Raw genomic sequence first — 15683 nt, 5'->3', positions numbered from 1 at the left:
TTCGCTTCATACTTTTTCCAAATTTTACAAATTTGACACTTTTGCTTCTTCGGAGGCTATTTTTGGGAGAAAGGTTCTTCAGGCAGTGGTTCCTTCTATATAATGAGCCTGCCTATCCCTCCCGTCATCCGTGTACTTTTGCTTTGGTATTGGTATCCCAGAAGTAATGATGACCCGTGGACTGATCACACATAACAGAAGAAAACATAATTTATGCTTACCTGATAAATTCCTTTCTTCTGTTGTGTGATCAGTCCACGGCCCGCCCTGTTTTAAGGCAGGTAAATATCTTTTAAATTATACTCCAGTCACCACTTCACCCTTGGTTACTCCTTTCTCGTTGATTCTTGGTCGAATGACTGGGACTGACGTAGAGGGGAGGAGCTATATGCAGCTCTGCTGGGTGAATCCTCTTGCATTTCCTGTTGGGGAGGAGTTATATCCCAGAAGTAATGATGACCCGTGGACTGATCACACAACAGAAGAAAGGAATTTATCAGGTAAGCATAAATTATGTTTTTTTCCAATCATGTGACTGCTATTGAAAAGCATTGAGAAGCAGTGCATTTATTAAAATAGCCAGTAGCTGGAGCTTTCCGCTTGTGTTGCAGCAAAGTCAAGCAAGCTAAAATTAATCAGTTTAACCAGACCTGAGCTATCGAGCAGATTTCAAAGGAACAAGATCTTCCTGTCTATATCTCAGTCCAGATTGGAATGCATAGAAAGAACTGTTTGCAGAAAAATGCAAGTGAAGTCTGTGTTGTGTGATTATTTTATTAGGTTTATAATGCTGTTTAGCAAATGTTTTTGTTCATTTAACTTAGTTTAATGATATATTCTGTGTTGTGTGATTATTTTATTAGGTTTATAATGCTGTCTAGCATTTAAAGTCTTCATTTCAAAGCTTTTAAAATAATGTATTAGGTGTTACTTATGACAATTTTGAGAGGGGCCTGTAACCTATCTCCCTCACTTCCCATTGACTTACATTATAAAATGGGTTTCAATTTACAACCATTCCTTCTGGAACCTAACCCCGGCGTAAACTGAGGGCTACCTGTGTACCTGTGTTGGGCATCATCAGATGATTTTAAGTTATGATTTTAGTTAAAGCAAGTGTTTTAGCTAATGTTTAGTGTATTTATGTATTATACAATAAGTATTTATAATACCATTACCTAGCAGTTATTTTGTCTGAAACAAATGTACTGGCTTGAATGCAAATATACAATGTAAACGGATAGTTAATTTGCATTCATGCAAAACAATATTGTTTTTCTAAACCATTATTCTTTCTCAAGGCAGGGTGATGGGAAGGGTGTGACATTTATTATGATGTAAACGGTGTCCAAGTCATTAGATATAACAGCTGTACATGTCAAGAGAAAACGTTAATAAGTTATTCAAAAGTACACATAGAGAAAAGTCTAATAGACATAATTTGTTAAGCCCAGCTTTAAAACCCCTTTCCTAATCTACATGAAAACTTTTATCTTTCAAAACCTCTTTTAATGTGAAAAATGTTTATCGATTTTATAACAGATTTTTTCTTTTCTTAAAACCCTACTCCTGTTATTTGCAGCATCATTACGGAGTTCTGTTGCTCTAAGAGGTAGACTTTTCATTCTGACTTGTATCTGCAGTGCAGCTTGTGTGCTGTTTTGTGTGTGTAGCTCCTTTTTTATTTCTTCAAACTGTTTTACATATTGGTATTTAAATTGATTTTGTTGGAAAAGCAAACCTGTATAATAATTTAGTATGTAGAGATGTCATTTTAAGTGCTGACAAGTTAATCCGTAGTCACACTGTTTAAAACCCACATTTTTTTTCGTTCATGATTCAGATAGAGCATGCAATTTTAAGCAAATTTCTGATGTACTTCTATTATAATTGTTTTCTTTTTTGATATCTTGGTATCTTTATTTGGAAGAGCAGGAATGTAAGCTTAGGAGATGGCCCATTTTTGGTTTAGCACCTGAGTTCCCGCTTGCTCTTTGGTGGCTAAATGTAACCACCAATCAGCAAGTGCTACCCAGGGTGCGGAACAAAAAAATTGGCTGGCTTCTAAGCTTACCTTCCTGCATTTTTAAATAAAGATGCCAAGATAACGAAGAAAATTAATTATAATTGGAGTAAATTAGAAAGTTGCTTAAAATTGCATACTCTATCTGAATCATGAAAGAAAAAAAAAAGTTTTATATCCCTTTTAATGAGCATTTATTTTGAAGGGAATATGCTCTCACCGTATATTGCTGCAGTAATAATCTGTTGAATGGGACATAAAAGTGCAAATAAAAATGCTTTAATGTGGTGTTTTGCTCTGTAGTTTACATATAACTATTTTTTAACCCCTGCAAAAGAGTTAAAGGGACATAAAAACAGTATGAAGTAACAAGTTTCTAACTTTATAATGCAGCCAAAGCTTACCTGCAAAAAGGTTTATTTTTAACCCCCCTTATCCCATTTTATTCAGGCATAGTTTTGTTTGCAGCAAGCTCTCCCCTGGGCATTTCCATATATGGAAGGTACTATCCAGGCCATAGCTTCTGCAGAATGCGCACATGCACGGTAGGGGGCAGAGTCACATGGCACCTGACTAAAGCAGTGCACAGTATAATGCTGAAGCTTTCACAAAGCATGTGACATTATCCCCATGGAAACAAGCAAATCTCTTGGCAACAAACAATAGCAGTACCTGTTGTCCCTCCTCAACCCCCCTTACTTTCCTAAGTAATTAACCTCACATGCACACGTTGTTATATAATACCAAAAGGTTTGGTCTAGGACACTGACAAGAGGGGTGGAGCAGGATACACTTGGCAACACTAAAGTGTTAATCATTTTTCTTCTTAAAAGGGAAGAGTCCACAGCTGCATTCATTACTTTTGGGAAACGCAGAACCTGGCCACCAGGAGGAGGCAAAGACACCCCAGCCAAAGGCCCAAATACCTCCCCCACTTCCCTCATCCCCCAGTCATCATTTGCCGTTTGTCACAGGAGGTTGGCAGAGAAGTGTCAGAATTTTGAGAGAGTCTCTTATGGAGGGTAGTACTCTTCGCAATGGGACTGGAGTTTTAAGTAATCCTGTCAGCCTCTCAGTGAGAGCATGGATGAAAGTTAGAGTCCGGAGATGCAGGGAGAGTTTTCCTGCAAACCCCTCCCGACTCATATTAACAGCTCCTTGGTAATCAGGATTGACGAGCTTCGCTGCCTACCTTTCTTCACTCAAGTCCATGTCAGAAGCAAAGCTTCTATCTGTCACACTTGAAGGGCCATGTTCCTGTTCCACGGTGTAGATTCCGGTAAGATCGTTTCATTTTATTTTGATTTGTGAATGTAATGTTAACGAAACAAGGTAGGGTCCCAGTGGGACTCCTTTTATCTTAATAAGGAATCATGGGTTAATATCTCCTAAGGGGGGTTATTGAACAGTGGGACTTTTTTTTTTTTTTTTTTGGTTAAATATTTTTTATTGAGAAAAGTAAATGCAAACAAGTATTCATTCAGTATCCGCGCAGGGATAACATTTGTTCCAATAAACACATTTTCCGGGTAGCTCCAGATATAACATGAAAAGACATTTAGTCAATTATATATTATAACAAACAGACATTATTATGGGAACTGAGCCTCTAACAAACAAACTGTTTGTAGAAAAAAGAAAAAAAAAAAAGCTAAGTACCCGAAAATAGAAGGTTGATAGAACTTTGATATTGATAAAAATATGACCTAGGGTTACCAAAGTGATTTCTCATTTTCTGATATTTATTTCTTATATGCAGGAGTTCATATTTTCTCATGGTTCTCGTAGATGGGGTATATGAGGGAAAAAAAAAGGGGGGGGTATGAGGAAAGAATGGGAGAAGAGCAAAGAGGGGGATTTCGGGAGAGAGGGTAGGGAGAGGGATGTCTGAGGAGGTAGCTCAGGATTCTAGGGGGGTAAACTTCTCAGCCCATGGACGCCATATGTCAAGGTATGTTTCAAATGCATCCATAGCCGCATAGGCGTAGGATTCCATCTTGTAAATGAATGAGGCAGTAGCCATGACCTGTCTGATAGTTGGGGGGGATCTCTGCTTCCAAGCCTTCGCTATCTCTAGTTTACTAGACATTAGGAGGTATATAGTTAAGGATTTTTGTGCAGTAGTGAGCGGAGGGAACTCTAAGTGTAAAATACATGTTTGGGGGCTTAGTGGATGGGTGATGCCTAATTGCCCTAGTACGTTAAAGAGTCGTGTCCAAAGGGGAGTTATAAGTGGGCAAGACCACCAAATGTGGCTCTGTGTGCCAAGATGGCCACAGCCTCTCCAACAGGTAGGTGGGTGGGTATTATATATCTTGTGGAGAGTAACTGGAACTAGATGCCAACGAACCGTTATTTTAAAATGTAGTTCCCACAGTGTAGCACAGTGTAAAATTTTCCTAGTTAATAATATTTCTCTATGCCAGGTATCTATATTGCAGATAAAACAAAGCTCTTTTTCCCAGGCTATATGTTGGGATATTTTATGGAGCGAGTAAGGGTCAATAAGTAAATTATAGTGATATGAAAGAGCACCCCTGATCTGTAAGGCAAATGACCAACGCCTTTCCCAGTTCGTTGTTTCTCTGAGGGTTGTATTAGGGAATCCCCAAGATTTGAGAATAGAACAGAGGCGAAATGCCTCAAAATTCAAAGAACGGGGCAGTTGAAGGTTTCTACATAAATTAGTATGAGAGAGCGTGTTGGATCGGTCATATAGGTCTGATATGTATTTAACATTATATTTAGACCATGCAGGTATACGAGAGTCTGGTAAACATTTGAGGGTGCTAGAGATAGTCTGTTGGGGTGGGGGGCTATATTAGGGGAATGTCTGATTTGGTCCCAAAACTGTAGAGTCTCAAAAATTACTGGATGGGTCAGTTTAAGGTCTTTCCTATAGTGTGTGGGTATCCATGGTAGATCTTGTAGCTGGAGACTGTCAGGCAGGAGGGATAGTTCCACCGTTCGCCAAGAGGCCAGGTTGGAAGAGTAGCTCCAGCTTAATAAATGAGTTAAGCGGGCTGCTTGGTAGTATAATATGATGTTAGGGAGGCTTAAGCCGCCATTAGATACATGTCTCTGAAGAGTCTGCGTGGCCGTCCTGGGTTTTTTACCTTTCCACACATAAGATGTGATAAGGTTTTGCATTTTGTTTAATGTGGATCTGGGTATATTTATTGGGAGGGATCGAAATAGATAAATAATTTTAGGAATAAAGGACATCTTGACCGCTGCTATCCTGCTCGTCCATGATATCTCTCGGAATTCCCATGAGTCTAAAAGCTTACGCCACTCACGGAGCCTGTCAGAAATTTTTTTGGAGGTTACAGTAGAAGTGTCCATACTAAGGTGGACCCCTAACAGTTTGACGGACTGTGCTGACCAATGGAAGTTATATAGTCTCTGAAGGCGGTCAAGCTCAGTAGGTGGAATGTTTACATGAAGAACTTCGGTCTTAGAGAGATTTAATTTGTAATAGCTTAAGGAGGAAAAGTGTTTAAGTAAATTAAACACTGCGGGAAGGGACCTAAAGGGTTGTGTTAACAGTAAGGTAATGTCATCAGCATAAAGTGATATTCTATGCTGTGTACCCTGTGTGGAGAACCCCTCAATATTCGGATCTAGTCTAATCGCCTGCGCCATGGGTTCAATTGAAAGCGCAAAAAGTAAAGGCGAGAGGGGACACCCTTGCCTAGTTCCATTGGTTATTTGGAAAGAATCGGATTGAAATCCTACACCTTTGACTACGGCTGAGGGACTTGTATAAAGTGCTTGTATGGCCTTGATAAAAATGGTTGGGAACTGATATACTTTCATGGTTTCCAATAGATATGCCCATCTCACCCTGTCGAAGGCCTTCTCGGCATCTAGGGACAGGGCGAGCATGGGCGTCTCCAATTCGGTTGCCTGGACCAGGATGTCTAATACATACCTAGTTGCGTCTGGTCCCTCTCTCAAGGGGATAAACCCAACCTGATTAGGGTGTACTAGAGAAGGGAGCAGTTTGGATAGACGATTAGCTAATATTTTAGCATACAATTTTGTATCGAGATTCAACAAGGAGACTCCCACAATCTAGAGGGTTTTTACCCGGCTTAAGAATAGTGGTGATAGATGCCATTAAATATTCTGTACGGAAGGAACCTTTTCCCATCACCTCATTGAAAACTCTGCACAAAACAGGGGCTACTGTGTCAACATAAGTCTTATAGAACTGGCCGGTAAATCCATCAGGGCCTGGGGACTTAGTTATTTTGAGGTCTTTAATATTATCACTAACTTCTTTCAGGGTGATCTGGGCAATAAGGTCCTGTGAAGATTCTGGATTAACTGAAGGGAGGTTAAGAGATTCTAAGAACCTTCGGATCTCCTGTGTCTCAACGAGAGGGGTCGGATCTGAATCCATCAGATTATATAAATCTGAGTAATATGCCCGGAAGGTCTCCCCAATGTCTTTTGGTGAAGTAACCACACCGCGGCTCGAATTAATTCGTACAATTTTGGCCTGTGCTGTTCTATGTCTTAATTTAGAAGCTAAAAGAGAAGAAGACTTATTGCTCTTATAATAGTAGATTTGTTTAAATTTTTCTAAATTTACCTGTGTTTTCTTCAGTTCTAAGTCCTTGATCTGCCTCGTCAGGTCAGATATTTGAGTATTTAGATTAATAGTGTAGGAGGTGGCAGACAGCTTTTAAGTGACTTGAGCTGGCAGGTTAATGTGGCTAGAGATGAGCTTTGCTTCTTTTTGATCTGTGTCTCCTTAGTAATGTAATGCCCCCTCATAAAAGCTTTAAGGGATGCCCAAACCACTTCTGCAGAAATATGAGGAGTATCATTAATTTCTAAGTAGTTTCTTATTAAATCTGAGAATTCAAGCTTGAGTGTTGGGTGGGTGATTAAGTAATTTTTAAGTCGCCAGGTATGAGGGGGTATGAGAATGGGGTTCAGACCCAGTGTGAGTAGAACTGCATCATGATCAGACCAAGAAACTGTGCTTATCGTAGCTAGTGTCGCTTGTTCTAGGGCCCGTGAGCTCATAAAAAAAAAAAAATCAATACGACTATAAGAACGATGTGGTGGGGAATAAAAAGTAAATTCCTTATCAAAAGGGTGTAATGCCCTCCATACATCATACAGGTTGAATTTCGCAAGCAATTGCTGAAACGCTACAGAGAGTGGATGTGTGAATCTCTCAGCTGATGAAATTTTTGGACCTAATCTATCTAATGCGGGGTCCCATATCATGTTCATATCACCACCCAATATCAACTCACCCTGCTGTATGACCGATACCATGTCTAGTAAGCGTCTGAGGAATCTGATTTGTTTTGAATTAGGTGCATATGCGTTTACAATGGTAAAAAGTTTCATTTAATCTACATATTAACACAATGAATCTGGCTTGCGGGTCAATTTCCGAGTAAATAGGCTCATAATTTACTAGAGAGCTAATAAGGACTGCGACCCCTCTAGATTTGGTGCTAAATGAAGCTTCAACAATTACCGGATATTTTTTATACCTACGAGAGGGGACTGTATTGGCAAGCCAATGTGTTTCCTGCAGTAGGGCGACATCTATCTTGGTACGTTGTAGCATATTTAACAGAAGGCTACGCTTAGTAGGTGAATTGAGTCCCTGTGTGTTAAGAGTTAGAAAGCGTAATTGGGCCATAGCTACTATATGGAGTAGGTAGGGAAGATGAGAAGGGTGAGGTCAGAGAAGGGAACAGGGAGAAAAAAAAAAAAATAATAAAAAAAAAAATATATATATAACTTAAGTGTATCTACGAGAACAGTCAATTGAACTAAGTGCACATTAACTCAATAAACGAAAACCAAAAGTAAAGGGAATGGATATTCAGCGGGCGAGAGCCGCTCAAAGATTAAGGAAATGGGGGGGTGGTGGTGGGGGGGTTAGAGTAATACAAGTTTAAAATAACAATTAAATTAAGTAGATTAACGTGAGCAGTATGTTATGTAATATAAAGTCAGTATACCAAGTGCTATATGGGTATAATGGGGGTCTGGGATAATAAATCTACCAGAGTAAGCAATTAGGGCCTAAAGTTTAGGGAAGGTAGTGCAGGCTATAGCATATAGGGGTGGGGGAGGCTGCCTAAGTTTGAAAATAAAGGGGAAGTTCTCCAAGTTTTGGGATTATAAGAACGTAGGAGAAAACTTTAAAAAGTTATAACTAAAAAGGTGTCAGAGGATAACTATTAGTTTGTACTTTAAACAATAAACAAAGGGAGCTAAGAGGTATCAAACAGCCTTACCCTGTGGCGTAACAATGATTAGCCTCTACTTGTGGGGTATCCCAAATAACCATTAAAGAGATATCCTAGATAATATAACACTCAGCTCTTTAGAATAACTTATAAAAAGGTTAGGGAACCTAAGCATAAAAGGACCTAATAACAGGATATTACTGTGATAGTTTGGAAGAAACATAGTGAAGTGTTATTGCTCTGAAAACATGAGAATATCCTGTATTAATCTAATTCATTAAAGGGGGAGGTCTAAGGCCGCATCTGACTGCTTCGTTATGACACAGCAATAGACGCCCCTCATCTAGAGAGTATTATATAAATCCAACACAGAACTATTCTAGGCTATATTTAACATTCTAAATGATCATACATAAATTCAAAGAAACATAAACACACATATATGAACTGGGCGAGAGATCACCATATTACTAGCATATAGATAATCTATACTAGTCTAGTCTAGTTAAGGAAAAAGGCTCTAAAGGAGCTAAGGTGGAAGGAAGGGCCTCATCCTGTAAATGTAATAACATTATGAAAACATATAACATATAAACTTAACAAATATAACATACAGAATTACCCAATGTTCGTGTAGATTTCAGTTGAGGAGGTCATCATATAAGACTCATGTAAGTCCCATTAGTAGCAGTAAAAGATAAAAAAGGAAAAAAGAGGGTAAGTCCTGAAAATTAAAAGAAAAACAAAAAGAAAGTAATTTGCATTGGAAATAAAGTTAAGTATCCCCTGGTATAGAAGGTATCTCTTTCCCCTTGGTTTGCCAGAGTCTAGGCTAAAGTTCAAGTGGACTTCAGTCGGGAAGGCCAGCATGTAGGACTCATGCAGGTCTCATTTGAAGGAGCAAAGAAAAAAAGGAAAGAGAAACAGCTAATTCCTGAAAAAAGAAAGAGTATCCTTCGCATTGGGAATAGAGCTAAGTGTCTCCTGGTATAGAGGAGGTCTCCTTCCTTTTGGTTTGATAATTAAATCATTGTGGAAGTGGACGCCACTCCAGAGCAGCGACATTAAGCTTCTCAGCTGGGGCTGTAGCACCTTTAGATTCATTTGGAGATCTCAGAAGGCCAGTTGAATGGAGGATTTTATATCCCTGTTCCGGAGTAGCAACAATGTATGACTGGTCCTCTATTTGAAAAAATAATTTTACTGGGAAACCCCATCTATATTTGACATTGTGTTTTTGCAGCGTCTGGGTTACTTGCTGAAAAGAACGTCTCTTGTTTAGAGTGAGTGTAGACAAATCTGGAAAGATCTGGATAGACTGATATGGGTCTTTTAGAGGTTTATGTTGATAAGCAGCTCTGAGTATCTTCTCCTTGAATGTGAAATAGTGCAGTCTGAGAATTACATCCCTGGATGAACCAGAGGGAGCATTTCTTGGCCTCAGAGCCCGATGAGCTCTATCAATCAAGGCCTCTTGTTCTTGCACTGAGCCGAGTAATTCTTTAAACAGTTCTGAAAGGTATTTGGAAAGCTCATTTGTACCCACCTCCTCTGGAATGCCCCGTATTGTAATATTGTTACGGCGGGACCTGTCTTCTAGGTCTGCCAGTTTTGACTCTAAATCCGTAATCATTTCTGCTAGAGACTGCGTGTACGCTAAAAGGTTAGAGTGGTCAAGGTGAAGATCTTCTTGCTTCTTTTCCAGATTTTCGGTTCTTTCCCCAAGTAGAGATATATCTCTCTTGAGTTCTGAAACTGAAGTTTTGAGTTCTTGTTTAAGTGAAGAATGGTGAGAGTCCAGTTTGTCTGAAAGGTCTTTTATAGATTCCAGAATAGATGAGTGTGGTGTCTGCGGTCTGTCCACTAGATGAGAAGATGATCTATGAAGTTTTTTAGAAGAGGTTAACGATTCTCTCGAATCCTCATCTGATAAATCTTGTTCATATGGGGTCTTTTTTTTTTTTTTTTTAAAACTTTTATTTATCAAACAAGGGTTACCATGTGGAGATATCACTCCCATAGGTCACAGAACATGGAAAATCAAAAACATGTTACAATTGAATGTTTACATTATAATACTGGGTCTACTTTGCTGCTAGTGATGCTCTTACATACAGTCTCTCTGCAGGTACGCCCAGAGTCTTTTCTCTCAAAGTAGAAGGAGAGTTTCAATCTGTGTCCTAGGGGTTGGTCTTTTTGCTGCAATAGTCCATGGTAGATCCCTCTTTTCCTTTTTCCTCTCTCTTTCTCCTCCCGTACCTCCCTCCTCCCTTACCCAACCCTTTCAAATAGTACAACGTTTAATAATAGCTAAATTAGGATAATGGTAATCAAAACAGTAATAATCAGAGCCGAGCTTAATCTCATCTCTTCACTAATCACGTTAAGAACTTTGCAGTTTTTTTTTTTTTTATCGTTAGGTCATTTTCTCTCCCCTGGGTAGTGGCCGAAAGACAGACTTTATAATGTGTGGGCAGATGTCCACTACCCTATCTCTTATGTTTCTCTTCGTATAAAAAAACCCATTTGCCTCTCAGATGTTGTTCTAGTAAGACTTCAGTGTTTCTGAGGGGGGATAAAAGCTGTGTTTGCACAGCAATCTGTAAAGTGTGTATGTAGGGTTCCCATTTTTTCATGAAGGGTCTAGTTCTTAACTGTACATCTCTCAGGGTGTCTGCTGCTTCGTATGTGACCTGTTTGTGCATGCTTGCTTTAAGTTGTGATAGTGTGGGTGTCTTTGGACTCAACCAATTTTTGAATATGAGTTTCCTGGCTTGTAGGATAATGTTCGTAATCACTTTTTTTAGGGAGTTAGGTGTTGAGGTTGGGATCTCTAGGAATACTACCAGTCTGGGGGAGACCATCACTTCAATGTGGAACGTGGATTTTATCCAGTATGTTATCATGCCCCAAAATTTCCGTATCATAGGGCAGTTCCACAGCAAGTGCGGCAAGTCCGCATCTGCTGCTTTGCATTTTTTGCAGTGACCTTCTGCTTCTGGTCTCCATTTTTTGAAGATTTTAGGTGGTATGTATGCTGCTTGTAACAGTCTGGTGTGTGATTCTCTAGCAATCGCTGATAGAGTTGCTCCTCTTGCATATTGTATGCTGCGTTGTATCACGTCTGGTGTAATTTCAGTGTTTAGGGTACGTGTCCATGTGTCACTGATGTGTGTGATCGTGGCTACGTTTGTCGGTTTCATGTGTAGTCTGTAAGTTGGGGAGATAGATGTGCTACCTTGCAGTGTCACATGTAGCAGTCTATTTACGTCTGAGTTTTGGTCAGTAAGTTCTGTATGTCTTAGTAAGTCTTGGGTGTAGTGTCTCGCTTGTAGATATGCAAAGTGGTGTGTGCGGGGCAGGTCAAATTGGGTTTGTAGTTCTTGAAAAGGTCTAACCTTCATGTCTAGCCCATTTATCAATTGGGACACGGAGGTCAACCCCCTAGTCTCCCATGTGGCGAACACTGGGGAATCAATTCCTGCGGGGAATCCTGGGTTACCTCTCAAAGAGAGGTATTTCGTGTATGTAGGGTTGAAACGTGATCTCTTGCATAGTTTCCACCAAGCAGAGAGGGGTTGGGATATAAGTGGGTAATTTTTAACTATCTTGAGTGTGTGTGTCGGTGCCATGTGTGGGAGTGCCTGCAAGGACCATGGAGCCGTGACCTGTTTTTCAAGTTCTGGCAATGTGAAGTGCGCTTTCTCTGTCAACCAGTCCAGTACATATTTAACTTGGGCTGCCTCACAGTATGCATCAAGGTTGGGGACAGCTAAGCCTCCTGAGGCGATCTCTGCCATTAGTCTAGAAGAATTTATTTTGTGTTTTTTTCCTGCCCATATGAAGGAGAGCATTGCTTTGTTTAGTAATTGTGTGTCTGCTTTATGAATGTGGTAAGGTATCATCTGAAACAAGTATAGGAGTTTCGGGAATATGATCATTTTGACGAGCGCAATCCTACCCGGTAGTGCTACCGGTAGTTTGCCCCATCTGAGCAATGTCTCCTGGAGTTCTTTTACTAGGGGGCGATAGTTTAGATGGTACCATTCCCCAGGATTTCGGGATAGCTTGATTCCTAAGTATTTGAAGGAATGGGTGACTTGTTTAAAGCTGTATGGTAGAGCATCGCAGGGTGCTCCCGGGAGCAGCCAAACGAGCTCCGACTTGTCGGTGTTTATTTTGTAGCCAGAGACCTGGCTGAACTGGTGTATGATGCGCATGACGTGAGGGATGTTTGTTTTTGGATTTTGTAGGTATAGGATCATGTCATCTGCAAAGAGAGACAAATGGCACTGGACCTTGCCCACCCACAGTCCCTCTGACTCCGCCCTAATCTTGATTGCTAGGGGTTCGATGGCAATGTCGAAAAGGAGGGGCGACAGTGGACAACCCTGTCTTGTTCCCCTACCCAATTGGAAGGGGGGTGAGGGAATTCCGTTTATCAAGATTGAGGCATGGGGGTTCGCGTATAGGGATTTAATCGTAGTTGCAAAAAGGCCCTTGATACCAAATTTATCTAGAGTGTTAAAAAGATGGTCCCAGAGGACCATGTCAAAGGCCTTCTCCGCGTCTATAAGCAAAGCGCAGGCTTCCATGTCTTTGTCTCCACCCTCTCCGGTATGGTTCCAGAAGTGGGTCAATATAAATTGGAGCTTTCGAATGTTTAACACCGAGGATCTACCCTTCACAAACCCCGTCTGGTCCCGATGTATCAGTGAGGGTAGGGCCACTGCAAGTCTATCCGCCAGGATTTTGGTTAGTAGTTTATAATCCTGATTTAACAGGGATATTGGGCGGTAGGATTGAGTAAGTAAATTATCTCTGCCTTCTTTGGGAATCACACAGATGTTAGCCTCTGTGAAACGGGTAGAGATCTCTTCTTCACCCTTCATGATTTTATTGTAGAGAGTGGTGAGTGTTGTCACCACTTCCTCCTTCACTAGTTTGTAAAATTCCCCTGGTAGTCCATCAGGACCTGGGGTCTTGTCAAGGGGCAGGGTGTGTATGGCCTTCATTATTTCTGTCTCTGAAATGGGTGCATTAAGGAGAGTTAGATGTTCTTCTGAGATGGTGGGGTTACGTATGGTTTCCCAGAAGGATGTTTTTTGTGTTCTGTCTATTGCTTCCTCTTTGTACAGGGATTGGTAGTAACTCAAGAAGGCAGCTTGTATCTGCGGTGTGGTAGTGTGAATAGCATTTCCCACCTTGATGGCACCTATGTACTTGTTAGGTTTGGCGAACTTAGTGAGTCTAGCTAGGAGCTTACCTGTCTTATCTCCATGTCTGTAAAAGTTTGCTTGTATTGCTGTCATCTCCCTGACAGTGTTCTGATGTAATGACAGGTCTCTAAGTGTTTTTGCGTCAATGTAATGTCGTTTTGTCGTTGGGTTTGGATTTCTCAAATATTTATTCCTAGCGCTAATCACCCTTCTGAGTTGATTTTCACTCTTTTGTTTCAAACGTTTTGACCTACTAATTGTGTAGGAGGATATAAGACCCCTCATTACCGCTTTTCCGGCCTCCCAGAGTAGTAGGGTGTCATGTCGGTGTGTGGAGTTAAGAGTCATATAGGTTTTCCATTCTCCCTCTAGAAATCTCTTGAAATTTATGTCTCCGTACAGGTAAGTCGGGAAGAACCACCTACGGGGTCCCTCTCTAGTTGGCGTAAGATTAATTTTAAGGCTAATGGGGGCATGGTCTGATATGGTCGCAACATCTATGGTAGTGTTTGTGATCTGTTGTCCCAAGGAGTGTGTTGTTAGGAATAGATCTATTCTGGATAGGGTGTCCTTGGCTGGGGTGGTGCAAGTGTAGTTTCTTTCTTCTGGGTGCTTATCTCGCCATATGTCTGTCAGTGCTAAAGAGTGTTTAAATTTAGACAAGATCAGGGAATCTCTCCTTGCATTTTTATAGGTCGTGTTATGTCTTGCTGCTGAGTTAGGGTCCCTGAATCTGTCTGCTGGGGTTTGAGGGGCTATATTATAGTCCCCCCCCTAGAATCATCGGAGAGTCAGCAAACTTTGTTACGATAGTACTGAAAGTTCTCCAGAAGTCTTTTTTATCAGTGTGCGGGCCATAGACTCCTCCTATGACAATGTGTTTATGTTTGAGTTTGATTTTTGTTAACACATATCTACCCTCGGGATCTATCAGTTGTTTTACTATAGTGTAGTCTAGATTTTTTCTAAAGAGGATAGCTACCCCTCTAGCTCTTTTCCCTTCATACGTGGTATGGATAACTTCTCCCACCCATCCTTGTCTTAGCTTCTGATGTTCTGCGTTAGTCAAGTGAGTTTCTTCCAGGATTGCTATGTCTGTGTGTTGGTTTCTCAAATATTTTAGTATGGTTTTTCTTTTGATGGGGGACGTAATGCCCCCAACGTTCCAAGAAACCAGTTTCATGAGGAAACTTGAAGGGGTGTGTGCTATGGTTATGTAAGAGTGTGGTAGGGGGAAATAGAGTGGTTCTGTCTTTCTCACTTACCGCCCGCTGCCCAGGGGAGAGCACACGTAGCTATCGAGGTGTTTTGTAGTAGTATTATTACTGATCAGGTCTCTGCAAGGTTGAACAATAAATTAGTACAGTAGATGTAAACAAATATATATATTATCTTACTTCTGTCTACAGTTGTTAATTTATATCAGCTGATTCTGGTTCGTTTAAATTTTAAACAGTAACTAAACTTGTAAACTTTCCAACGTTCAAACTTCACAAAATCCCAAAAGCCCTCCCCCCCTCCCCATTCTGGAAAAGGATATGTATGCAGCGTTTAGCACCAATTTCTGTGCATTATGTCCCTCCAGTCAGTCTTGGTAGGTTAAATAGTCCTGAGTAAAAGATTCCAACTCCTGCTTGGTTTTGTCCTCTTTCATGTATCATCTTCTTCTTCTTGTTGGACCTGCCGTGGTCGATCTGTACGCCTCTTGGCTTGATCTAGAAATAGTTGAAGGTGTTTCGGAGATTCAAATATCTTTGGACCTTGTGGCGTTTGAAGTCGCAATCTGGCTGGATACAGGAGTGCTATAGCTTCACCTTGAGCTATAAGGTCTCTGCAGTAAGGCGTGAATTCTCTCCTTTTCTTTGAGACATCTGCAGAATAGTCCTGGAAGATGAAGATTTTCCTCCCTTCAAAGTCAATAGGTGTCTTTTGTCTGTACGCTCTGAGAATTAGCGTTTTATCTCTGAAATTTAAGTAGCGCACCATTATCTGTCTAGGTACACCTTCCTGCTGGGGGGCTCCTACTCTGTGTGCTCTTTCTGCAGTGCAAGGTATGCTCGTAGATGGGAGTTTGAGTATGCCTGGGAGAATAGTTTCTACAAAGTTCATTAAGGCCCCCGAGGGGATAGACTCTGGCACTCCGACGATTCTGAGGTTGTTTCGTCTTGAACGGTTCTCCAAGTCATCTACCTTGGCTTGCAGCAATTTGTT

At 40.8% G+C, this 15683-nt stretch overlaps 1 protein-coding gene across 2 annotated transcripts in view; it reads left to right on the top strand.

Annotated features, from left to right (window-relative positions):
* Positions 1-15683, top strand: part of TRIM36 (tripartite motif containing 36) — a 367128-nt gene that overhangs the window by 90942 nt on the left and 260503 nt on the right. Inside the window, exon 3 of one of the 2 annotated variants that reach the window (XM_053701563.1) lies at positions 1583-1612. The exons of the other annotated variant lie outside the window; for it this stretch is intronic. Within the exon in view, the coding sequence (XP_053557538.1) occupies positions 1583-1612 (30 nt within the window). The remainder of the gene's footprint in view (positions 1-1582; positions 1613-15683) is intronic. 2 annotated transcript variants of the gene reach the window in all.

The sequence above is a fragment of the Bombina bombina genome, chromosome 2 (genome assembly GCF_027579735.1).
Source record: "Bombina bombina isolate aBomBom1 chromosome 2, aBomBom1.pri, whole genome shotgun sequence".
Classification (NCBI taxonomy): Eukaryota; Metazoa; Chordata; class Amphibia; order Anura; family Bombinatoridae; genus Bombina; species Bombina bombina.
The sequence above is the reverse complement of the archived record's forward strand: the minus strand, read 5'-3'. Positions and strand labels throughout refer to the sequence as shown.